Source organism: Drosophila serrata, unplaced genomic scaffold (assembly GCF_035046125.1).
Source record: "Drosophila serrata isolate PLE 108 unplaced genomic scaffold, ASM3504612v1 contig_165, whole genome shotgun sequence".
In the NCBI taxonomy this organism is placed as follows: Eukaryota; Metazoa; Arthropoda; class Insecta; order Diptera; family Drosophilidae; genus Drosophila; species Drosophila serrata.
The window spans coordinates 4,556,126-4,583,708 of NW_028257063.1; the positions used below are offsets into that span (position 1 = coordinate 4,556,126).

Here is a 27,583-nt window from a genome sequence, read left to right on the forward strand (position 1 = left end):
TATTAAATGAAATAAAAACACAATTTTCCTTGATTATTGAATCATTTTTGTATTTGTATATTGGTGTTATTTGTTACACATATAATATAATTGCTATTGACAGCGCACATTAAGCTCTCTACTTAAAAACAAATTGAACAAAGTAAAGTGTATTGATTTCTGCTTTATTGTTTTCGCTCTATTTTACTGTTTTAGCGTTTGTTTTTGCTTTTTTTGTTTCGTTTTGTTTTTCTTATTTTTATTTTCTAATTGTTAAATTTCTCATACCACCTATAGATTGAAAATTTGTTAATAGCTTGTAGTACACAATATATAGTTAAATATATATAGTTTCAGGTATCAATTGGAAAATATATATAAGAAAGAGTCGCGTCAGCAGGGTTAAGGGAATTTTCAACACATCTAGATTGGTATTTATTGAAGTTACACATTGCAAACACTTGGTTGCCTTTTGTGGAGTGAACAACAAAAAAGAAAGAAATTAATTTATTAATAACCTAAAGAGAAAAAAGAACTCTATTAGAATGCAGCTCATATCGTATCACAGGCACGCTTTAATTAGACACTCTCTCTGAAGAAATCGGAAACGAAAACGGAAACGGAAATGAAAGCAAAACTGAATCAACTTTTAAACTCTTTCTCAAACTCACTTACTACTAACAACAACGATCGATATGAGCGCATATATACTATATATATATATATCATTCAACATCATGTTTCTTTCGCTTTTCTCAACTTTTTCCTTGCCTAAATACTACGACATTTTTCCAACTCCTTTTTCACACACAAAATTTGCTTGTTAAAATTGTTGATTAATATATGGTACATAAATATATATATATTATATATTTATATATATCGCACATTCTCTCTCACACTCATTGCATAGTTTTATAGTTATTGCTCGCTCCTTCCTAGCCTTCTCCTCAAAGTATGGACCCCCAAAAAGATGTGGAAACAGCTACAGATAGTGATTTCCTCGCTGAATTCTGTTTCGATTGCTTTTCTTCAACAATTTCAGTAAATTCAAAATATACCTAAACAAATGGAATACCGAAAATCAAAGGGAAATTTGAAAAAAGAAACTAAGCTTAGATAATAGTTTAAACAATAACTAGTAAAGCAGCTGGGAGTACAGGAGTTTGTTTCGCCTCCTGCCATCCGTTTTTGTATCCTTCTTCCTCGCTGGTTCCTCTGCTTCTCCTCCTCCATCCTTCTCCCTCTGCTTCCTGCAGCATCCTACTCCTCCTACAACTGATATCTGGGCCACTCCCTTTGCTGCTGTTGCTGCCACTTGTCCTGCAGCTGCTTGCATAGGCGACGCAGCAGCTCAATGGTGGTGCCGCCCAGCGCCTGCAGTAGCTACTAAATCCTGCTGCCCGTGCTCTCCTGCCTGGCACTATAACGCGGCTCCGCCGGCATCAAAGTGTCCGTCACCAGCTCATTGGGTGCCTCCAGAATGCCCTTGGCATGGGCAGCCGCTGTATCGCAGTCGGTGCGACGTGAGATCAGCAAACGGATGTCCGTGTGCAGGGATAAGCGTCCAGAACGAGATGTTTGGAATCTGTTGATAAATATTCAGTTATTTATTATATTAATTATGATAAAATCACATCATACCTCAGGTGTATGGAGTAGCGCAATCGCTTCATTTGCTCGACGGTTATAAAGTGTCCCAGCTTGCTGGTGGTGCTGCTGCTGGCCGTGGGACTGCGTGGCACCTGCTGAGCTGCCTTATCCTCTCCCACCTCCTCCTCCTTGCTCACCTCCTCGGCCAGAATGCGTTGACGTATAAAAGTGCGATGCAATGCCGGCATATCACGCATATCGTAGGGAATCACAAACATTCGCACTACAGTGCCCATGGGATTCAAAAGCGTGGCCTGAACTGTGCCCGTTCGCGGCACTGAGTAACCTTTGCGGGGTAAGCGTATCTCGCACTGAAAGAAGTACTATTATTATTAAGAATTCTTTTAGAATTATCAGTTTCCACTCACCAGATAGGGCGTGCTCAGTGTCTCGCCATGCAGCTCATAAAAATACGACATAGCCGGTATGGTCAACTGTGTGGGACAGAATCCACCCGAGGCTCCTAGCTGCAGCTTGAAACCCATTACCTCAATCTTGGGCATAAGTCTCCTTTGCAGCAGCGACTCCTCCAGGTTACCCAACAAAGGACGCCCCGCGAAATGGGCAGCCAATCTTGCGCGACACTTTAATGGCGAACCACCTGCAGCTGGACTGCACAGACCCGACTCCAAATCCTCGTCCGACAACTGCTCATCGGATCCCAGGGAGCTGCGATCACTGCGATCGCTCAGGTGACGTGATCTCCTCTTATGCGCCGCCAGCGCCTGTTTGGCGAATCTCGGCGAGACGGACAGCGAGGCAGCATGCGGCAAGGTGGGCGCCGAGAAGGATTTCTGCACGGGTGGGGTATTACCCGTAGTATCGGGTGCCAGGAGCTGCGAATGGGCATGACTCAAGGCAGCAGGATCAAAGCTAAAGGCGGGACAGCCAATGGCAATGGGCGCCGAACTGCAAAAGATTGTGGTGAGATTGACCTTGGGCAGGACACCACTGCCACCTTTCCTCAACAGCGGTGAGATGCTGGCACTTGAAGGCGGCGGAGTTTCCATATCCGCCAAGCTGCTGCCACAATTCAAACGGAGTTGACTTGGCTTTGGTGAGGAGCGACCCAAGGACTGTTGCTGCTGCTGCTGGAGGGGAACCATGGCATCGGGTTGCTGTTTGGCTGGCACTTGGCTCAGCGGCGTCTTGAACTGCACCACAATGTGATCCACCGGCGGTGGGGTCTTGCATCCTCGTTCCAAGGAGTTGAGGGAGCAGCGTTCTATATTGGGCGTCAGCTTGGTGCTCTTGATTTGCGCCTCTGTTGGCTGTTTAGCTTCATTTTCCTGCTCCTCCTCCTGCAGCATGCTGGTGTAGCCATTGCTGTTGCCTTGGTCACCATTGGTATGGGTGTTGGCTTTCGGCTCCCTGCCATTGGCAAAATTATGCTGCGTCTTCTGACGCTTGCACACCTGACACCCACTGCTGGTGGCCGCCTTGGCCAGGTTATTGTTCTGTCCACCACTGAGATCTGAGGACGAGGGTGCCGGATGACGATGCGGCTTCCGCTGTCGATTCTTTGGCGTTCGCTGTATGGCCTGGAGCAGCAGCTCGGCCTTGTTGCGTGGCGTGCCCACAATGAGATCACCGCTGCTGAGGCTGCACGAGGAGTTGGTCTCCTCCATTTCGGAGGCTGTCGTATCACTATCATCGCTATTATCCTCCTCTTGCCTGGCTCCTCCCGTGCAGCTGAGGCAGAGCAAGGTCTTCTCGCTTCCACAATGCTGACAACTGCTTAGCGAGGTCTGTGTCCCCGTGGAGATCATGGCTATGCGACGCGGTGGCTGCTGCAGGCTCAAGGCCAAGGATTGCGACTCGGATTGCGAGGGCGATGCGGACTCTTCACCCTCCTCCATGGGTTCTTCTACGGGATGGTGTAGTTGCTGCTGCCTCTCCGGGGAGTTCTTCCTCTCCCGCTTCTTATCCCGTCGCTGCATCCGCTTGCGATACTTTTGCAACTGCCTCTCCCGGTGACTCAGGCTCGTGTCCCCATCGAGTTCATCTAATCCTTGCTTTAATCCATTATTATCACAGTTGGAGCTGCCGGTCATCGTGTTGGTCGTCGTTGGGCTACTAATTGCACTAATCCTGGCTCCCAGACCCGTTGGCGTGGCCGCATGAAGGCCACCGCCACCGGTTGGTGTGCTCGCCGGGTCACCGCCGCAGGTTCGCAGGCTGCGTGGCGCTGGACTGGGACTAGGTAGGGGCTCCACATGGGGCAGGCCACCATTAATCCTGGGTAAACTTTTCACGCACACGGAAATGCTATAGCTTTCCGAGACATTGACGTTGGGAAAATTATGGACATTGGCCTTGGCACTGAAGCCATCCTGGTACTGTCCACCACCAGCGTTGGCATTGTGCTGCTTAATCCTGTAGAAGATATTCAAGCGAGGCCTCCTCTGGCCCCCGCTGGGCGTACAGGTGGTGGCCAAATCGCCGGCATTGTTGCCACAGCTGGCAAAGATCACTCGACCGCTGTCGTAGACCGAGGGATCGCACTTGCGGAGCAAATCACACCAGGCCACAATCTGGGAGAAGTACAGCTGACTGCGAATGGCGCTGCATAGCGATGGCAGTGTCATCGTGGGCGGTGGGACTCTGTGAAGAAGGAGGAGCATTATTTAAAGAGATTTCTGGGTTTTTTTTGTAGTTGAAAACTCACTTCTCCCTGCCGCTGATGATCCATTGTTCCAGCAATAGCTTGTGGGTTACGGGACCCAGGTAGACCTCTATGCAAACGGGTTCACGTCTGGCCAGGATGGCCTCCATTTTCATGCAGTAAGCACGCCAGCGATTGCACTGGAAAATATTTAAGATATTAAACATATAAAATAATAAATATAAGAGCATTTATATCTATTTTTATTAGCTCTTAAAATTAAGTAATTTATTTAGCTTGATTTAACATTTTAAACTCTGAAAGCTTGCTCTTAAATCAACCTTTGTCTTGCCTCCTGAGTCGAGTGTGTCTATTAATCATTATTTGTGACTGTGACTAAGCTTTATGAGGGGGAAAAAAAAATAAACAACAAAACCAAAATGATTAAGCCTTAATTGCACAATAAAAAAAATAAATAAAGATAAAGCAATATCAATGTCTTGTTTTATAATAGGTTTTCCAGACTTTCTGGAGCTACACAAGTTGCAGTCATTCAAAAGGCACTTTCGCGAACTCTTAACTATTCTAATCTTGGAAAAAAATAGTGCCTAGTCACAAGAAAAACAAATAAATCATGCGAAATTTCACAATTTGTGAGGGAAAATGGTCTAGAAATATCGAAAAATATTGATAAATCGATACCACAGCAATAATTGATTCCAATATCGATATATAAACCGATAACGTTGAGATATTTTAGGGAATTCGATTAAATAAAGTATACAATATTTTAGATATTTTAGATAAATCTCAAATACTAAAAGAAATGTATTAATTTATGGATATTTAATTAGTTAATCACAAAAATTAAGCTATTGCAGAGGGAAACACCTTGCTTCTTCATAATTAATTAATTATTTTCAATTTTCAATCTTAAAAATCTACCTGAACTTACGGTCATATTCACGTAGGACATATCACAGATGTGCTCCTCAGCCTCCGATGGCATCTCGCCCTTGGCCAGACCCATCTTCCTGAGGAACTGATCACAGTGCGGCCCATGCTTGGGCCGCGATGCGGAGCTATTTGCTCCGCTGCTGGCAGTGGCAGTTGTTGACGCTCCTCCTCCTCCTCCTCCTCCTCCGACTCCTCCTAGTCCTCCTCCGCCTGCTGCTAGTGCTGCTGCCGCTCCTCCAACTCCCACTCCTCCTCCTCCACTAGAAGCCACCGATCCCGTCCAGATAAAGGACAGATTGAGAGGCCTTGGCTCCACGGGTGGCGGTGCTGCCAAGGCTGGGCCACCGCGCAAGCATGTGGTGGCCAGGGATTGCAGCGAATGGAGGATGTTATCCGATGAATTGGAGCCCGGTGAACTGGCGGCACTCGAGTTGTTGCTACCAATGCCACCGGTACCACTTAGACCCATGCCTCCGCCTGCCCGGTTGAGCATGACACGTCGCACAATCTCATAGTCACCGCCATGATCCTTGTTGAGATCATTGATGGCCAGGGAGACCAACTCCGGTTCGGCACTCATCGCCTGGGCAGCCGGCGAGATCTGGCGCAGTTGGCAGAGCTTCTGCGTCCAGCGCTGGTGGGTTAGGGAGCTGCTGCTGGTGTTGCCATTGCTGCTGCCGCTGGTAGAAGCTCCTCCTCCTACTCCTACTCCTCCTCCTCCACCACGATTATCCGATCCTCCCATGGAGCCATAGGGATTCGTTGTAATGTTTATGGCCGCCCTCGAGGTGGAGGGTCGCGGCGAGAGGCGTCCTCCTGCTCCTCCGCCTCCCCCGCCGGTTGTGGCTCCACCCGATCCCGGTTGCTGATGATGCTGCTGCAGCATGTACTCATCGTCTGCAATGGGTCTGCCCTCCAGGATAAGCGAGGCCAGGCCCAGCACAAAGGAGCTGTAGTTGTTCTGAGCTCCAGGACCTGAGCTCGAACCCATGCCCATGGCTATGCCGCCGCCGCCGCCGCCACTGCCTCCTGAGCCATTTCCAGCTGCCGCTGTGGCCGAGCCCAATGAGGCAGCTGCTCCATTCTGGCCCAAACCCGCTGGCGGCGGTGAATTGGTGACACTGGTGGGTATCATGGTCGTCTTTTCCGCTGGCTGGAGATCTGGAGATCTGGCGCTGATTCCGTTTCCGGTTTCCTCTAGCTAAGCTGCTGCTGTTGCTGCTGCTGATGCTGCTTCTTGCACCAGAAGTACACTGTAAAAAAAGAGAGAAGGGAAAATGTTTAAAATATGAAAAGTCTCTTATATTTAAAAGCCTTTGCAGAGAATTCTAAATTTAGTTAGAAGCTTGTAAGGTTGTGAAGGAGTCATTTCCGACCCTATAAACCATATATATTCTTGATCAGCATTAAAAGGCGAATCGATCTAGCTCTGTCCGACAAAAAATTTTTTTTTTTTTTAATTTTCAATATTTTTAAGGGGTAAAAATTGTTAAAATTTACCACAAAAAATTGACAAAAATTTTAATATTTTTAAATTTCAAAAAAAGTATGCAGATTTATTAAACTAACAAAAACTAACATAGGAAAGTTTTCCAAATTAAAATTAATGCATTTTTGGCTTAGTTATGAGTTTTTTAACCTTTGATTTGGTAAAAAAATATGCCATTATATAGCTATAGAAAATGGGAAGTGGTTATAAGTGATTATTATCTATGAAAACTATAGGAAACGTGGGAAATTGCCTGCCATTAAAATAAACAACATGAACGTGCATAAATATGCATCTAAAGTTAGGTTACTACAACTATGCCATTCTTCACATTTACTGAATGCAAAATTTAATAGAAACTATGGAAAATCTTGGGTAATTATTGAAAGCAATTATATTTAGCAGAAACTGAAAGATGTTAGAGGTGTATAAATATGGAGAACCTATAGTAATGAACAGGTGTTGGAACTGCAATTATTTGAAAGTTTATTTAAGAATGTATTAGAACTCGAAAAAACAGAGTTTTCAAGGTTTTATAGAATTACTAAATAAATTATGTTTGTTTATATAATTTCTCAACTGTTTTTATATATTTAGAAACCATCTATAAACAGAATAATTACAGATAATACTTAAAAATTTATTCAAAGCTTTTAATCTTTAAAAATCTTCCACATAAAAGTTCTTTAAAATAAAGTCTCCTACCTAATAGGCATAAAATCTATAAATAGCCTTGACTTTATTATAAAATCGACAAGGATCTATATCTATATCCGCGTATAGCAACAGCTGCCACCTCCTCCTCCTCGTGCAGCAGCCTCTGAAGGTCGTCGAGAGCAGCCAGGCTCAACTTGAAATGAAACCCCCAAGGTCTGTCCGTCTCTATGTTCTGCTATATACTATATACTATATACAAATTGCATTACATAAGCTGACATGGTTTACTTTACTTGCAGTACATTATATACCCCACTATAAATATATATCCTTCCGATGCGGAAGCAACCTCGCTCGGCAACAAAAGACAGGCGAACAGAGAACATTCTTGGCCAATTGTTGTTAACTGCGACACACTGACACGGCCCCGATTTAACCTGAAATCGTGCTTAGCTATAGCTGCTAGCTATAAGATACAAATTTGTATCTGTAGATACTATATACATGCTATGTGCAGCTGGAAACCAGGTCGTTACTTAACCGGAGAGACCCAGTTATGGGGAGCAACATGTCAGCGCCGTTTGGCAATGCACAAAATGCATGCATCTACCCCTCCCCCCCTGCCCAACCACCCCCTCGGAAAATGAAACAAGAAAAACGTTTGCTAACAAACAACATGTTGCCAACATGCTGCTACGTGACGTCATTGAGCCAAGCTTTGCAGATACTGTATCTGAAAGTGTGCGTTTTGTGCTTGTGTAAGTGTGTGGGGTTTTTGAAGGTCGTTTTGGGGCAACTTCCCACGCAGAGAGAGAGAGAGAGAGAGAGAGAGAGGCTCTAATTGAAGTGTATTTAAATTTATTACAGAAAGTGGCAAAGCAAGCGAATAAAAAATATTATTATATGAAATTTAAAGAATAAATATATTAAAATAGAAAACAAAAAAGCTATATAAAATCTTTACTTTATATATGTATATTTTAACATCAAAAATTTTTAATAAACTTGACTAAATTAATTCAAAACTTAAGTTTTGTTTAAGAAAATCAAAAAAAAAAAAATACTAAAAACCCTAGAAAAAGACTTTTTTATTAAAAGTATTAATTCTTAAGCAAAAAAAAACATAAACAAAATATTTACCTAACCAATTCATTGAAAATTAATTCAAAATTATGTAAATAATATTTTGTTTGATTTTTTAATTACCAAAAAAAAATATTCCAAGCATTGTAAATGTTTTCTTGCTACTGATACAATTATAATAATTATTTGCATTAACTTTTGCTTAATAAAAGCAATCAAAATCTATAAAAACAATTACTTTTGCTCTTCTTTTTCATCTTCTTGTTTTTTCGCAAATGTTGCAAAAAAGCGCCGCTTGGCAACAGCAAATTTGCGATTTGCGAATTAAAAACGAAGAAAAAAGCGACGAACAAAAATAAATCTAAGCCAAATTAAAAAAAAAAATCAACAAATACACAAACACAAAGAAAAACAAATGCGCACATGCACAGAAAACAGCTGTTGCAGCGCACACACCTCTAACAGCTGGCAACATGTTGCAAGAGACAGCAAGAGAGAGAGAGAGAGAGAGAGAGCAGCGTGCGCTCTCTTGGGTAAACATGTTTGTCTTTACTTTTGCTTTTGTTTTTTGCGTTTCTTCTTGACCTGCATACACAATATATAACTAGCGCGCGAGGCGAGACAGACACAAAAAATACATAAGAGAGCGAGCTTTCCGCGCTCTCTCTTTCCCTCTCTCTCTCTCTTTGGATAGAAAACATCTGATTTTTGTATTGCTTTGCAATCAGTTGCTTGCATGTGTATGTGTGTTTGTTAAGTTTTGTTTATGGCATATTCGTTCATACAAATAAATGGTGATGTGTGTATGAAATACTCTTGGCCCACAATAGACGCACACACACACACACACACACACACACACACACTTACCTATATAGACACACTGTCTTGAAAACCCGTATGAAAATGGGGACACAAGCGAACGGAATAATATTCGATTACATTATGGCCCACTAATTCGCCTTCCATTCCATTTCGTTTTCCTCGCCGTCTTCCCCATTTCCCCCCCTCATTTAGTATTCCCTTCATTTCAGCTGTCCATTATCATTTACATTTCATCGCGGGCAAAAACGAAAAGGAGAAAAAGAAAAGCGGAAAACGGCGAAAATTACATATTTTCCAACCGAATTTACACGAATTTCCCTCGCAGTCAGGCGTATGACGCAGTGGCAATGCGCTACAATTGCCAAGGAAATGTTGCGGAAATGGAAAACGTAGAGAAAGGGGTGGGGTAGCTGTGACAAATGGAAAATGTTAAGCTTTAATATTATTTATATTATTTTGGGCAAATTGTTTTTCAAGTTTTTCATAATTTTACTACGTTTTAAAATTGTAAAATTTTAAAATTAAAGGATGTATTCTTTTAAATTAAAATTTAAAGTAAATATGAATTTGTTTGTCCCTTAAATAAATTTTAAATATTTGTAAAATCTTTACTGGCAGTACTTGAATTAATTTGAGTAATAATTTGGTATCTGTTGAATTTAGAAAATTAATATATTTATTAAGAGTCTAAGAAATAAAATTTAACTAATTGCTTGTACATTGCAGCAATTATTTTTTTGTTGTGGTTTACAGTGAAAAAAGTTTAGTTCTCTGGGAAAGCTATAGTATAAATGAGTTACTGAATATTACAGATACAGAAAATATTTAAACTGTATTAATATTTTACGCTAAAATATATGTACATATATGTATAATTTAATATTTATACAAAATACGGATATTTTACTGATAGTTTTTGAATTCTCAAATTATAATATTACAAAATGTACTATTCTTTTAATATATAGAGCAGAGTATGGTCTTTAAGACTTTCTTAATAGAATTGCTTGCTTTTCTTCTAGCAAGAAATAAAAATAAAAGAAATAAATAAAATAATACCGTGGCTCAAGTAATTGGCAGTGAATTAAGAAAAGTGCAATCAAGTTGATTGCAGAACTTTGTCATATACAAGTTTTTCCCCATTGTTCTTTTTTTTTCCTTGATTGGCACACTTTGTGTGATTATTTCTGCACTTCTTGGCAAGCCGATCGAGCAAGCGAGCGGGTTAAAAAAAAAATAAATAAAATAAAAATACAAAATACAAAATACAAAATATAAAAAAGAAATAAAGAGCTAAGGAGGTCGGTACATGGTACATTGTTGGACTAATTTCATTTAGCTCGGCCACCGTCCTTGGCATGCTTTTTGATTTTGCAATGTGGCTGCGCTGCTCTCCGCTTACATTATTTATTTATTGCACATTTTCGTTACATTTGATTTTTTTTTGCACATTTCTCATTTATTACCGCGTATTGCCTTTATTTTTTCTGTTTGACGCACATTACGAAAATTTTTTGATTACCGAGCGGAAAATGGAAGCGAGGCGAATGGAAAATGGTAAGTGGGAAAAACGAAGGGGAAAATCAACAGAAAAAAACCAGTTTCAAGTAGATAAGAAAATGGAAAACAACACTGAGGGAGTGGAAAATTGTTATGTTGCAACTTTTCGACAAAAAAAAACAAGTTCCGTTTGCCTTTCGTTTGCTTCGAGGTTTCCTTTCGCATTATGAAACCCCAAAAATTGGTTTTCTAACAACACGTGAGTGCAACGAAAGCCACAGACAAAGAAAAGCCTCATTTCTTTTTATAAATTTATATTTACTACACTCCACACATGTTCGTGTTTCACTTTAGTCATTCCCCAGCGCATGCGTCACGGAATAAAGTTTAATTATAATTATTCACTCGTTTTGCCAGTGGAAGAAGCTCGTTAAGATGTGTCATCCGCAGCGGAAATGGTAAGTGGATATTACTAAGATCAAGTGGACTTGACAGTATGAGATTTGTCCATATAAGGCAGGCAATTTGGAGTTCTGAGAGTTTTGAAATCAGAGAAGGAATAACAAACAAAAATCGGGGAATATAGCTTACTAAATGTATTCAAGAGAGGTTTTAGCTTTATATTTTATATCCAAATTAGGGAAGTTTCAAAAGAATGTTGCTTTTCGAATAGATACAATTTTGTAGCATACTTTGGGACACCTTTTGATCCTTTTTTTATACCGTACCTAGAAAGTTACGAACTTTTCATATATATTAAAGTACTGAATTACTAGAAAAAAGCTTTAGAACTATAATTCCTTTACTTGTTATACATTTCCCTACATGTTATAAACTTTTATATAGAATTCACTAATTTTTAGTACGTTTTCAATTGAAAAACATGCACCTTGTGGGGCTTCTATTGACCAAATTTAGATTTCCCAGGAAGCCGGCGGAAGACAATCGGTTTTTCAATCGCTGATTGACCTCGCTGATTGACCTTACAACAAGCCCATTATGTACTGTGTTTGGATGCGCATGTGGTGATGGTGGTGGTGACCCTCTCCCCAATCATAAAACCTTCACAGCTGAGCGAGCGAGCTTTGGTATGTGAGTGTTGATTTTTTTCTAGGGGGGCCGCACCTACAAATGGGTTACATGTGGCCTCCCTCTCTCTCTCCCTCTCTCTCGCACCCCTTGTGAAATCCCTCCCACCTCCCACCTTTCGGGTTTCCCTCTCATTCTGTGTTCCTCTCGCGGAACAAAGAACACATTTGAGATATTGTTGGGAAACCCATCTAATCAACATGGTCATCAGATAGGGGAACCTATTTTTTGTACACTTTTAAAAAGGGTATTAACATTTGTGTGATTCTAACATAATATAATATAACATCTTTATATCTTTGTTTCTGTAAGAGATATTGATCTGAAAGTTGGTATAGCCTCATAATATATTGTTTTAGGAATATATACCAAGTTTCGGTGAGGTCCCATGATTATTTCCTATAAATATCCATAGTTTCTATAGATTTAAGGGTATAAAAAAGTCGTTTTCAAGTTCACTTCTTCCTATACCTTTATCAAAAAATAAAAACTAAAGGTTTCAAGGTTTTTAAGTCGCCCCTTCACTCACTCACCTTTCGAGACTTTGTTAAAATTCCATTATTTTTTGCTTTTTGCTGCAACGAAAAGAAGGAAGGGGAAAACAGGTGATTAGAAAATGAAATTCTTCACAATTAATTAATTGCAAACGTCATGTAATTGATCGACATTTTTGTACTTTTTTTTTACAAGGCGAAATTAAAGCGTAATTAAATTGTTTTTCGCTTTTTCTTTTGTTTTCTTTTTTTTTATAGAGAGTGAGCCACCCTGTTTCTCTTACACAACAAATATAGTTAGCCACTGTCTGCTGTCTCTTCCTCTCGACACGCTCACTCTCTCCCCCACATTGCTGCTGCTCACATGTGCGCAGTAAATAAAACAAAACACAAACAAAACCACAGCGAGCAAAAACAAAAAGCAAAACAAAAATGTAAACAAACGCAGCAGCAGTCCAGTTATGGCGCTCTTCTTCTTCTTCTTCGTCTTGTGCTGCTGCTTCTTCCACGTGTGCGAGGGAGAGGGTGTTGTGCCTCGTTGTAACTTGAGCACGTGAGAGTGTCTCGCTTGCACCCATGCAGGGGAGTTGGGGCCCGAGCAACTGGAGTGGAGTGGGCGGAAAAGAGATGGAGACAGGGAGCCAAGCAGAACCAGAACAGGACTCGCGTGCCTGTGTGTGTGAGTGCGTGCGAGCACGTTTTTATTTTTAGCCAAAATATGTCTTGCAAATTGAGAGCAAAAACAAAAAGGAAAATAAAGGCACGCACTTATTTTGCGCTTGTTGTTTTTCCTTATTCCTCGGCGAAAAGCAAATGACCGCAAGAAGTGTTAATGCCTTCTTCTCTTCTTCTTCTTCTTATTCTTGTCACAACTCCAGTTCTGTCGCTCATTTGCCCTCTCTCTCTTTCATTTACATTTCCAACTGCGCACGTATAAAATTACTATGACAAATGCTTGAGTCTGTGTGTGTGTGTGTGTGCTTCGTGTCGTTACATTTTATTTATATTTTATTTTTTCCCCTTTTTGAATTGATATAAATTGGTTGGAAAATATGTTCGTGTTAAAAGCTGGAAGAACTTTAATCAAAGTTCACTGTTGTTTTGCCAAGAACAGCTGTGCCTGTTTTTATTTTGTTTTGGCCGGGCTATTTCCGTTTTTGTTTTGCTTATCTGCCAAAAAAAAAAAAAACAATAAAAATAAAATACTTTCACTTATATAAAAAGCATTTAACGAGCAGGCACAGCCAAGAGAGATAGTGAAAGTTGCCTTTTAATCGTTCTTTAAATTTTATCATTAATGTGACCTTTAAAATGGTATCTTTTATAAGAATTTAAGTTTTGCAGGTCGTTTTATAGTAGAATTTATAAAAAAACAGAACTTATATAATTTAAACTGATAAATATTTATGTTTTGCATCATAATATGGTATCTTTGAGGTTCTTTATCTTTATCTTTATTCTTTTGCAGTATGTCCTTGCTTATAGAGTGCTCTCTTTCTTTCAGTTTGCATACATAAAGTAGCGTTTTCTCTTTCTCTCTCTCTTTTCTTTAGTTTATTTAAGTAATCTATCTATCTTTTTCGCCTAAAATCTTTTTTTCATGGTTACAACTATGGTCCTATAAAATTCTCTCCTATATATAATTCTAAAATGTTTTTACTCATATCTTCTTAAAGCATTTTTCTTTATTTGACAGTTCTGATCTCATAGCATTCTATCTTTCGCAATAGATACAATCTTTTGTGGCGTCCTCCTCTACCTTATACAGATATGAGATACAATATCTTCCAACCCGGACACGTGGGTGCCTTTGAAATGTTGCGCAATTTATTCTCTGTTCATTTATTTCCATGTTACATGGATCTTATAATGTTGAAAAAGCTTTTAAGCACTCACACTTTGATCTTCTCGCTTATTCTTCCTCTTCTTCTTCTTCCCCAACAGCTGATTATATCAAACAGGTTACAAGTGAGTGACAAAGACAGAGAGGCAAAGAGACAGAGATAGCGAGGTGAAGCGAGCGAGTGAGACAGCTAGGTAAAGGGAGCGATAAAGAAGTTCAAAAGGCAGACCTGATAAACGACAAACGACGGCCCCATGCAAAGCAGCAAACAAAAGTGTTGACACACAGCAAATGCAACGCCACAATTAGAAAATGTGTGTCAATTATATTAAAAAAAGTAGGAAAAAACTCGAGTAGTTTTCCTGACTTCACCCAAAACACACAAATGCAACAACAACAACTATCACATTTGAGGGAGTGGAAAGAAACGGCTACGGGTAGCTTGATTTGAATTGCCTTTTCAGTAATTTATGTGTGTGTGAATGTGTGTGTGTGTGTGTGTGTGTGTGTCAAATAACGCTGAAGGGGGCGTCGCAAAGTCTCCCAAAGTGCTTCACCCACACAAACAGGCCACCACCTATAGTACAACCTCACTAAAAACGATTTTGTGTAACCGAAATAATGGGTTAAAAATAGGTTTTAGAGCTTAGAAAGGTTTTTAAAACGAAAAATCACTGATTTTCGGAAAAATCTGTATGGTTAATACATGTATTAAGAGTAAAGTAAAATTATTTCATTAAATATTCATATTCATTTTAATACATGTATTAAGAGTAAAGTAAAATTATTTCATCAAATATTCATATTTTAATCAACCCATTAAAAAAAAATACCTTTGCAAGGTATTAAAGTTTTAGTCAAAAGCTTGTAACCCTATGATGGAGTCATTTCCGACTTTATAAAGCGTATATATTTTTTCTTGATCAGAATCAGCGAATCTTTCTAGCCATGTTTTATAGAACCAATTTTTGGATTAATTTTTTAAAAATTTTATAAGGAAGTTACATCGCTAAAATGTTAAAAAAATAAATAAAAATTTTAAATTGAGTATGTAGATTTGTTAATCTAATAAAAACTAACTTAGGAAAGCTGCCCAACGTGAAATTAATGCTTTTTTGGCTTAGTTATGAGTTTTTTAAGTCTTTAAATTATGGAGAAATATTATATAAAAAATATTAATATGATCGCTTTCTGATTCTATCCTACAGAAAGGGTATATAAACTTCCTCTTCCTGAAGTTAGTTTCTTTCCTTAATAATTTTAAATAACTTTGTAAGACTGCTTAATTTTTAAAGTACTTCATCGAAAACAGGTTTCAAAATCCACAATTAACCTGAGTACTAAAATATTTCGACAGATTTTGTTTATAGATACTACGTGGTCCTGATATCCATACTTTAATTACACCTGTTTTGATTTTCGTTCGTTTTTATTGAGTAACCACTGTCCCTATGTGCGATCTTCAATTATTCGTGTGCGCGCGTGTACATTGTGTGTGTGTGTGGGTGGCGTGCTACTGCTGGCAGTGGAGGGGTTGCGGGGGTTGGGGGGAATGGGGTTGGGGGTCTAAATTGCGCTGTATTGGTTTGCGCTGTGCTTTTGGCATTACGTCACCAACACATGCGCAGCTGACCAGCTGAGTGGCAGAGCAACGCCACAGATACACCAATACCATTGCGCAGCCCTTAAAGCCATACAATTATTTTGAAAACCAACCAACCTTTTGTTTTCTGTGTTTTGTGGCGTTTTTTTGAAACGTTTCCAAATCCTCAAATTTTTTGATTGATTTTTACGATGATTTTTAACTGAACTTGATTTGTTTTGTGTTCATTATAAACTTATTTTTCTTTGCTTTCTTTATGTATTCACTGTGGCTGCCTTTTGTCGCCTTTGATTTTGTGGCTTTAATTGGCTTTTAGTCCTGAAATTGGCAACAGAATGGCAATGGCCACATATTTTTGCACTTTTTCTAAGCTGCATTTGAATTCTCAACGCTTTTGAACAGCGCAGCGCGTCGTGAAGCCTATGTATTTGATTTTTAATACACTTTTTATATATTTGAGGAGGTTTTTAGATGTTGTTTTTCTCTTTATTTTGTATTTTGCTTTGTATATATTCAAGTTTCTCGAGTTCAGTCGCACGAAACGGAATCGGAGGCAGGTAAACGCGATTATTATTAGCGCAGCGTAGCAGCAGCAAGCAAACTTGTTTGCTTAGATTTTTATTTTTTGTTTTATTTTGTTATTTTCGGATGGCCTTTGTATTTATTTTATGGTCTCTTTTTTTTATTTTAACTGCACTTCACACTGGGCAAAAAAATAATGCTGTTTCTAGCTGCTGACTTTTGTGTGCTGTTGTCGCTTTGAAGTCTCGAAATGAAATGAATTGAGAAATATATGTGGGAAATGAAAGAGCGGAGCGGAGCGAACCGTTCGCTGCTGCTGACGGCAACTTTCTAAAACAGCTGAGCTGAGCAGCCAGCAGGCAGCCAGCCAGCGCTTTGTTTATATATATACTATATGTATATATATGTATATACTCTATGTACTAGAGGTGGCTGAGGGGAAAACTACGTCGTACATTTGGCCATAGTTTTGTGTGTTTCTTTTTTTTGGTGTGACTGCAACATGTTGCTGGCAGCAGCAGCAGCAACGTCAGCAGCGAGTTAGCAACATGTTGCCTTCGCGCAGGGGAAAAATGTACACAAAAATCATATGGAAGCGCACAAATACAGACACACTGAACTACACAAAAAAAACCTTTGAAAAAAAGTAAATAAATAAATAAACATACACATATGATAAGGCACAAGTAAATGGGTGAAATATGAAAATCATGTTGAGCCAAATCACAACTAGCAGGGACAGTGGGCACTCATTAAGAGAAATTGGGTAAAAATATACTAGTGAATATTTTATACTTCATGTATTAATAAATACAAGTTTCAGGTTAATTTATTTGTATTATTATTTAAATTAAAAGATCCACTCATTAAATGTATGTATTTTTGAAGGTACATTAAAATGTACCTATTTTCAGTACTACAACAAATTGTACTTATTTTTATCGTGTGGGTAATACAACTTTTTGTGCTTTATTTTACATTTTAAGTTACATTCTTGAAAGTAAAAATATTATTAAAACTTGCAAAACAAATAAACAACCTAAATTTGCATTTTAAACACATTTTTATGTATAATTAGCAAACCGTATATTATTAATATAAAAAATTTAGCTTTATTTTTTTTTTTTTGTTTATTGGGTAAATAAACCTCTTTTTGTTAATTTTAAGCTACACATTTTAGTGGGACAAGAGCAATTGTTGTTGCGATAGCGATTCAATAACAAAAGCCACTCACAGATACAGAAATGTATACACCACACACACTCGCACACACACGTAGACTAAACAACAACAACAACAACAACGAGAGAAGAAAAAAATTAAAGTGTAGACAGAGATAGAGAACCCGTTTCCATATGTTTGCTCGATGCCATGTTGTCGAGTGTTAAGTGTGTGTTTTGCCCTATGTGTGCTGTTGGCGAGTGTATATAACCATTTATATATATAGTATATATCTTTATATATGTATGTATGTATATAGATGCTTTTGGGGTACTTGTTGGCAGATTTCTTCAATAAGCTGAAGAACGAGCGAAGCAGAGAAGGTGGAGAGCCCCGAAAAAAAGTCAGAAAACAACAACAACGCATGCGCTTTTAATGCAAAATATATACATACAAACATATATACAATGTATATAAAGCAGTCCCCCAAAAAATCGTCAGCGACCCAGACAACAGCAACAACATTCAGAATTTATGTTTTGCCTGCTGTTTCTGTGCTTCTCTGCATCTCTCCTTATCCCCTCTCTCTGTCTCTCTCTCCGTCTGTGCCTATCTTTGTTCTTCACTTCCTCTGTTCTTCTCTACGATGCGAATCTTATCAGCAGCACACACACACACACGCACAAAATGTATTTACTTTGCTGATATGATTTGTACTTGACTTTATTTAATACAGACTCTATTTACAGGGTATTCTATAGTCGGAGCAATGGAGAGATTTATAAGTTGTGAAAGAGAAAAAAGTTTGAAAAGATTTAAAATCAAGTCATTTACAAAAGTATGTTAGATATGTTTTAAATAGGAGAAGATATTTAAAAAATAATAATATTGTATTGCATACTTTTGCACGTCTTTTTAAAGAGATTTGAAATCTGTATCTGAATTTAGAAGAAGGAAATAAAACCTCCTTACATAAATTTCCCAAAAAACTGACTCAATTTCAAATCAAAGCTTTTGATACTGAATTTCGATGTGAAATGAACCTCTTGACGCGTTTCTCTTAACCATTACCCACTGTAGCAGACAGTGAACTGGACTGGACTGGACGACACAATCGCAGACGGCACACATCCATATTCACAGATACTCGAAAGGCGCGTTCCAGCCGTCTGCTAAACTCTGTGAACTCAAGTAACCCAGGGTTCTGGAGCCGAAGGATACGCAGATACTCAGATACACGGCGGACTCACGGATTCACGGCGACAACAAAGAAGCAGCAAGCACTCCAGACAAAGAAATGCCAAGACCAATGCGAAAGCGAAAACGAAGACCAAGACCAAGACCCAAGAAGTCTGCGACTCTCTTTTTTGCTCTTCTTCCTGGCCAAAAAAGAAGCAGGAAAACAAGAAACTGACAAAGGAAGGAAAAACAAAATAATAATAAAAACATTCAGCTCAATATACATTTTATGAGGACTGATATTGAATGGATAAGCACTTTTAAAAGGGTATACAACTCTTATAATATAGAAATAATATGTTAAGGTGGCCTTGCAATATTAAAAGGTTTTGAAATTATATTCCTAACAAGTAAAGAAGTATATTGATAAATAAAAACATATTTTTTAAATAATACTGTATACCAAAAATGATATATTCTCTTCCATTAATTTCTCCTCAAACTCTTTGTTAAACTTTCAGTTTAGCGTTGATTGAAAGGTGTCGTAAGTAATTAATGTGGAAGCCTCGTGTGGTGATAAGCAGGTCTATCAATCAATTTATACTCTGGGATTTTCCTTTCCATCTCTCTCTCAAAGCCAGACAGACATTTCCCATTTGTATTATTATTTATTTTTATTTATCCCCGACCCCAGATAACAAGTTCGAGACAAATATTTGCCGTTTCCTTTTCCACTTGGTTTTGATCTCGTGCAAGTACAAATAAAACGTGTTTAAGCCGCAGTGAACTCTTCAGTTACAGGTAGATATATGTATGTACCCTATATATACCCTATTTCTTATGAAAAGTCATGCTCGAAAACCGAACCAAAATTTTCCACACGCACAAGAAACCCACAAGGTGGCGCTTTCAATAAAAGATCAGCATGAAATAAAGATGAGGTCACAAAAGCCCTTGGGCTTAAGTCGCTCTTTTTTTTTGCCTTTTATTTTAGTTTTATGTTTTTAGATTTCGAATATTTTCTTTGTATTTGTATTTGTATTTGTTTGCTCTCTAGCTTCAAAGCTTGAAAAGTTCCGCTGATTGACGGCTGGCTTTCTTCGGTTAATTTTAATTAAGATGGAATTCGAAAAGACGTGTCTACAATTGAGGTGGAAAGTTTAGTATTATTTATAGAAGAACGAAAAAATAATAATAAATAAATAGATAATATACAAATTAAATTAAATATAAAGCAAAATAAACAGCTAAGATTCTATTAAGTTTTCCTTGGATTTTAGAATTCTCAAGTCTCAAGTCCGGGAACGACTTTGATGAAAGAATTATTAGTTTTCTACTGATATTGAAATCTTTTAATTAATAAAATTATAGTTTAATTGTTCAATATATTTTTTAAATATTTACAATGGGTTATTTCTGATTTCATAAATTTTTTGAAATTTATACTCAAGTCTGTTTTACAATATTTTCAACCCTTACTGTATTTATCCATGTGTGAAATAGCTTTGAATTAATTGTTAATTTTCCCACTAATACTTTTCATAGACCTCGTCTGTGTGCATGTTGCCAAATAAAAATGTTGCTATAGCTTGTTTTTCTCACTCTATCAAATACTCTTTGCTTTTGATATACAAAAGGGTTCCCCTACCTTCCGCTTTTTATATGCGCAGTTGTTTTCGTCACACAGATACTCACTCACACACACACACACACGCGGTCCGTTAATAGCGTCGATCAGCTGTTTTGATAATAAAACGGTTAAAAACCTTATGAAAGCAGAAAACAGCCGCCAAAGAGGAAAAGGAAAAAAAAAACTAGCAACAATGTCTGTATTGTGTTTGTTTATTTGCCATAACTTATAAATTATAGAAGCGTTTTTGATTGCCACACAACCTGCGACGAAATTCCCTGCAAATACCCTGACAATGTGTAAAAAAAATGCCGAGAACGCAGTTCGAGTTTTCGCGTTTCCCGTTTATAACGATGTGAGGGACCCTTGGAAAAACCTTGGATTGATTGCAAGCAAATATAGACCGAACCCAAGGCAGACGGGCCAACTCTTACACAAGGCACATGTGTTTAGGAAGTGTGTGTGTGTGTATGGCACAGTGGGAAATCGTTAAATATTAACAGTTTTATAATAGGTATATTCATAAATATATCTTAAAGATGATTTACAAATTTTGGGGCTTGAAATCAATAGTTGTTTTAAACTAATCTTAATTCTTCATTTTTGAAAAGTATTGCCTACTTTTTGGCGAATTAATGATCTTTTTGTGGCTGTAATAATTATAGGATTAACTAATAATTTGGTTTGTTGCTTAATAATACTTGAAAGATTCTTATAAAGTCAACCAACTAACCTAAGTTACCAGATTTTCCCGCATATTATACGTCGAATCTATAGCATTTTTATACCCTTGCAGGGTATTCTACTTTCAGTCAGAAGCTTGTAATACCATGAAGGCGTCATTTCCAACCCTATAAATTATATATATTCTTAATCAGCATTTAAAGCCGAGTCTTTCTAGACATGTTTGAAAGAAAAAAATTTTTTTCAATTTTTTTAAATTTTTTTAAGGGTTAAAATGGTCAAAAATTCGAAATAATTTTCAAAAATTTAATTTTGAGATTTTGAGTATGCAGATTTGTTAAGCTTATAAAAACTAATATAGGACAGCTTTCCGAATTAAAATGAATGCTGTTTTAGCTTAAGTATGAGTTTGTTAAGAATTGATTTTTAGATAAAATTTTCATATAAAAATATAGATAAATATCGACTCAAAAAATTGTATTCTAATTTTAGTCAGAAGCTCATAATGCAATGAAGGAGTCATTTCCGACCCTATAAACCATATATATTCTTGATCAGAATCAACCAGCGAATCTTTCTACGCATTTTGGAGGTAAAATAAATTTTTGTACATTTTTTCCAACATTTTATCGTTTATTTTTACATTGTTAAAATTGTGAAAAAATAGAAAAATTTTAATTTTCTTAAATTTCAAATTGAGTATGCAGATTTATTAACCTAATAAAAACTAACATGGGACAGCTTTCCGAATTAAAATTAATGCCTTTTTGGCTTAGTTATGAGTTTTTTAAATCTTTGATTTGTAGACAAAATTGTCATATAAAAATATCGATCAATATTAAATCAAATATGTATTTTAAGCACAGTTAGATCTTAAAAATCAATTTCCTTTTTCGTTAGTTAATAAAATCCACACTTTTAATGTCTGTTTCATAATTTATTGGATATGTCTATAAAGATTACGTTATTTTAACAGGACTTTTCTCAACCACTGTACAAATCCTTGGCAATGTCTCTACTTTTCCGATTCTTTTAGCTCTTTTGTGTCTGTCCCTGGGTTTTCTTTCGTGTTTTCCGGCACACCAACACACACTCACACCAGCTGTTCTTGTAATTTGGCCCACACGTGACTGTGATTGACTCGCCAGGTGAAAAGTGTTGTAGAGGTAGGAAATAACAGCGAACGAGGTGGCTGCCACTGTAATGAGCTTTCCACGGAAACGTGGAAAGTTTAAGGTTGAGAGCGTAGACAGCTGCGACATCAAAGCCAAGTGTGGCGGCCATTTTGGGGCCGAGTGATTGTGGGAGGGATTATTAAGGGGAGCGATTGAAGGGAACACTATGTATATAGATGGCCGATGACCCAGCACTTTGATAATCTACCTCAGATAGCCAGACAGGCGGACATTTTGAATAAATATAAGCACGGTAAATAATTCAAGCCAACACAGCAAATGGCTATCAATAGCAGTTAGTTAAAGTTAATTGGCATGTGAAAAGATAAGGCTAAAGCAAATATAAAGGATAGTTTTAGATAATAGTACTATCAAATGGTATTGAAATATATTTTTGATATATAAATTATGATGAAAGTTCTTAGGGAAATTTATTAATAACCAGTTCTTTTTAGCAATTTAAAAAGTAAGATATTTTCAAATAAGTTTGATCACAAAAAGTATCTATCAGATATCTAAGTTTATAAAAATGGGAAAAGTATGTATAATATTTTTTGATTCATCTGGAAATAAGCGTGCCATGACGCAATTAAGTATCTAAAGGGAATAAAATGGAATACGAATACAAAATTGGGAACCATACTTTAGAAAACCAAATACCAAGAGCCATGCGATGACTACATGATGTTTATTTTTGTAAATTCGCTAAAGCAAAAGCAAAAAAAAACAGAACAAAATAAAAGCAGCAAAATAAATAAAAATCTAAACAAAGAACTGTTAGGGAATTCATATGGAAAATGATTTTGGTTTCGTGTCTGTCTGTCTTTCGATTGAATTGATAAAGTGGCGAAATGGGAAAGAAATGCAAATTCCATCAAAGCTCCGTGTTTCGTTTGTTGCACGAATATCAATCAAAGCGTTATGGAAGAAACCCCTCCTTTCTCTGCTTTTTCCGTTTTCCCCAAAACAACCCTTCTTCGGCTTTGAATCCCTAACAAAGGAAAATCAACAGTTTTCGCGAGGAGAGTGTGAGTTCCAATTTCCAGACAGCCACCACATTTCCTTCCACTTTCCATCCCGAAAATACCCCCTAAATTTCCATCAGCTGTTTTTACCAAATTGTTTTTTGTTTTGGTGGGTTCATTGGCTTTACATCCTCTCTCTTCTCTCACTCTCTCTCTCTTACTCTCCTCCTTTTGCTTAGTGAAGAGCACCCAAAAATGTTGTTACTTTTTAATTTCTTCTTGTTTTCTTTTTTTTTTGCGTTTTCGTCCCAAACAAAGTCATTCAACCCAGGCAACACAATAACAACAAAATCACGTAAAATAAAACGCAAAAATAAGGGAAGATGGTGAGGAGGGGGAGGAGCAAAAGCAAAAACAATAACAACAACAACAACAACAACAACAACGGAACAACGGGAACGGAAAAAGTCAACGGCTGAAACGTTGGGGTCACTGCTCACAGTTAGTCCCCTTCTCTACCTCTCGCACTCTATGTCGCACTCCCTCGCACTCACACACCTCTCGGACAGTCCCCCACTCTCACTGGCATCTCCCCCTCTCGCTCTCGGGCAGTGCTCTTAACAGCGAATTTTTGAAAATACTTATAATGCGTAGTAAAGTCCACCAAAGAATTTCTACACGGCAACAAAATCGCAAAATTAATCGGATTAGAGGTCTAAAACAAGAGATAAATCTTTATAATATCGGAAATAATTGTATAAGGTTTTAAATTTTTATTTTTATAGATAAATATGGGGTTAGAAATATATATAAATATTCTTTTACGATTTACTATCATTCATTCCAATACAAAACCTTTCAAGATACAATCTCCAAATACACTCAATACTATTTTCTCAGTGTTGTTATGGTGAAAAGTATATGACCGATGTCCGCCCCCTTAAGAAAACAACCAGGATATGTTCATTAAAACACATTGAAAATAAGTAAAATAAAAAAATAAAACAGGCAACCGTTCTTTTGCCTTCTCATTTCTTATCGGAACCAAAATGGGATATACGACCCTGAATCGTAATGCAATAACCCCAGGGAACTGAAAACTGGGACTGGAATCTGAGATAGTAGACCAGAAGGAGGCAACCTCTTATCAGAGGTTTTCGGTTTCTGGTTCTGTTTCGGTTTTTGGAACGGGTTATCTCGCGGCCCCTGCATAACCGCCTGCCATAAATACAAATATAATAATAAATGAAACATTGAAAGTTGTTACAAAACCAAAATAAATATAATTTGGTTTAAGATAAGCCCTGCTGCGGTTTTCTAGGTTTCTTTCCTTATCGTGTGGAAAGTTCAACTAAGGAATTGAGGCGGAGGCTACACATACATAACACTTATGGCTTCATTAACACAGCCTAGAAAAATCCATAAAAAAGCGTACAGACACGCAAATATTGGGGGACTTACTTTTGTCCTTCCTGTTGGAGTGACTGTTTTTATTTTTAGAGATATATGTACATACTTGGGAGAGATAACAGAACATTTCCAAAGAACATTATTTACTGGTAATTAGGTTTAAGCTTATCTCCACAGAATTCTGCATATCTCTTCAATCGGAAACAATTATTATTACAATTTCGCTTGAACATGGTGTAATAAATAAGGGAGTATTATGATTCATACGGAAACTGAGAAATGCGGGCGTTTCATTCGTTTAAATGAAATCTTTTTATGATCACCAGCAATCAAGAAAGTCATGAGACAGATTTGTGGCCAACAATTGGCCAATTTACAGATGCATTTCCTGAACGGAATAATTTTTGTTCTCTATTTTTTTCATTGCCTCTTCTCTAGAAAGCCAAATATAATTTGAATTTTCTTGGTACATTTTCTGGGGTAAATTTTTGTTTATTTTCGACGAAATAATTTGGACATGCAGGCCTTTGAATAAGTAACTTGGCAATGAAAATATTCGGTGTTGTTTTCTTAATTTTTGAAGCATGTTTAAAATTTGGATATCTAATTTAAATGTAGAAGTATTAGGTACTATAGAACAAATTAAATGTAAACCATAATTTGTTCAGATTTTATACATTTATACATAAATTAATAATAATAAATAGTTGCCTATTTATAAATATTATAAATGTAAGTTTAAGTTTATTATATGTAATTTTTTTTTTATTTAATGTGTATTCTTTAATTTTAATATTTTTATCCGTGACCTTTGCATTCCACATTTTAAGATATTTCCCCTTAAATAATCCCACCTCTTTTCGATCCCTTTATCGATATGCTCAACTCCTGTATTGCAGGGTAAGTTCTCCTTCCCTTTCCCTCTGCCCACTTTATCATTCGCTTCCTTTTGATCGGCCATTTATGGGTATGGCGGCCAAGCGAATGATGGGGGGGGGGGCAATAGCGGAACACTGACAACAACCGTTAGTCCGTTAGGTACAGGTACAGTGCAACATCTTTAATCCGTCTGCCATTGCACAGACTGCAGACTTTTGCCAAGATTTTCGATTTGTAATGCGCACTTGGCAGCGAAATTGCGACGACCGCAGAATTTACAGCTAATTGCATAAGCAGCAAGCAGTCCGTTTCTGTGCTATCGTTTAAACAAATCAATGCAAATATTAAATCAATATGGATGAGAGCCACTCAGAACTGTCGACTGCATTTAATGTAATTTCCTTTGTTGTCTCGTTTTCTTCTGCGCAAAAAAGGAATAGGAAGCGAAATGAGACGAGAATTTCAAGGATACAGCAAAGTCGGCGCTAACAGTTTCTTTGTCTGCTCTGGAGCGCTCTCTCACTCTCTCTCTCTCTCTCTCTCTCTCTCTGTCCTGCTCACAGCTGATTGAGAGAGCGGGAGTGGAAAGGGGGAAGCCAGAAGAGACAACAACAATAAATACTGAAGCGAAAGCAATGGAACGTGAATTGAAATCATTTACTTTGACCATAAAAAGAGAAGCAACGAAGAACGCACACTAACAAAGAGATCTCAACCATACAAAACAGAGAGATTTAATTAGGGATTATTATTATTTAAAAAATCACACATCTTTTCTTTATGTATTTAAACAAATTATCTAATCTATGTCTAGCATACCCTAAAACCTCTTAAGAACTCCTAAGCCTTTATAGCTTCAAAGTTTTCGCTCAGTGCATTTGTTGAATACATAAGGTATCGCCTTGCCTGCTTTGTTTACATAATGCCCCGCATTTCCAGTTCCAAGATCCGCTTCAAACGCAGCGTCTTCTAGCGACAGACGCTTTAAAAACTGATGAAATATCATAAATATAGCCTCAGAGCTCGCATAAAGTTCAAAGCAATTAAAACGCAAGCTTGTCGATTTCGGTTCATTTTGTGCGAAACGAAGATGACACCGAGAAGAAGGAGAGTGCAATAAAAATGGCTGACTTGACTTACCTTCTTTCTCTTCGCAGCGGAAGATCGTTAAAAGGCACAAAATTTCGGCTCAGTGCAGCGGCAATTTGTTGTTGTGTGTCGCTAATTCCCAATTAATTCAACATTTTTGCTGTTTATTTGCTGCTGCAAATATTATTGATTTCACTTGCTGTTGCTTGCTGCTGCTGCCTTCACACAGCGCACACACTCACATACCCTGTGGCACACAGGGACATACACACACACTCGCACACACACTCAGCTGTGCTGCTTCTTCTTCTTCCTGGATTTTGCGTCTATATCACACATTGATTTTTTTTACGAATCGAAACACTTGGTGGCCCTTGATTGAATATATACCGCACATATATTTTATATAACCCACCGATGGCCACTTTTCACTGCAATTGCACAATTTTCACGCCTTTCGCGGACTTATTTGCCTGCTGCGGCTGCTGCTGCTCCGCTTCTGCGGTTGAAAAAACGGTTCTTTTTTGCTATTTTGCCTGCACCCACGCACTGCTCTTCGCTCGTTGCTCTTTGCTCTCCACTCTCCACACCGCTTTTTATCCTTCGCTGCTCTTTCTATTTACCGCAATTGATCGTTCTCAACTTGGACGCCATTGCAGCTCCACTGGCGAAAAAATCGGTGGAAATGCCAGCACAGGTGGAATAAGTGCACTGCTTCTGCTGCAGCCGTTGGTGGCGTGGAAAAACGGGAAAAGCCGCGCCTACACTTTCATTGGCAGCATCATCGCATTGCGTTTTCGCCGCGGCTTTCGAGATTCGCATAATTTTCACTTTATTATCGCGCACAACGGGCCTGCCAAAATTGATTGTTTATTTCTCTTGTTTTCTTTTTTCGTCACCAACAACACAGTAGGTGAGACTGTGAGACCAGACCAGCTGTGGGCGTTCCAGTGTGGCAGCATTGCGGTGTGGTGGAAATCCCAACTGCGTTGCTGGATTAGTGATGTATGACACGGAACTAGTTTGGAAGTTATTTTGAAATTGGGTTTTGATTAAATTTATATTTTAAATAATAAATTTCAGCAAGGCAAGATTAATATCTATAAATTATG

The 27,583-nt window shown here is 38.0% G+C and overlaps 1 protein-coding gene across 2 annotated transcripts; it reads right to left on the reverse strand.

The window, feature by feature from the left end:
• Positions 1-29: 29 nt before the first annotated feature.
• On the reverse strand, positions 30-27,428 carry atos (atos homolog atossa). 2 transcript variants are annotated; one of them, XM_020947913.2, is made up of 7 exons: positions 26,523-27,428; positions 12,371-12,412; positions 5,193-6,447; positions 4,301-4,437; positions 2,001-4,236; positions 1,624-1,943; positions 30-1,567 (listed from the first exon to the last, which is right to left on the reverse strand). In XM_020947913.2, the coding sequence occupies exons 3-7, from the start codon at positions 6,327-6,329 to the stop codon at positions 1,369-1,371; spliced, it is 4,029 nt and encodes a 1,342-aa protein (XP_020803572.2). In that variant the 5' UTR covers positions 6,330-6,447; positions 12,371-12,412; positions 26,523-27,428; the 3' UTR covers positions 30-1,368. The 2 variants fall into 2 exon arrangements, with proteins under 2 accessions (XP_020803572.2, XP_086683463.1); XM_086827337.1 differs by lacking the exon at positions 26,523-27,428 and adding an exon at positions 15,895-16,668.
• Positions 27,429-27,583: the final 155 nt, after the last annotated feature.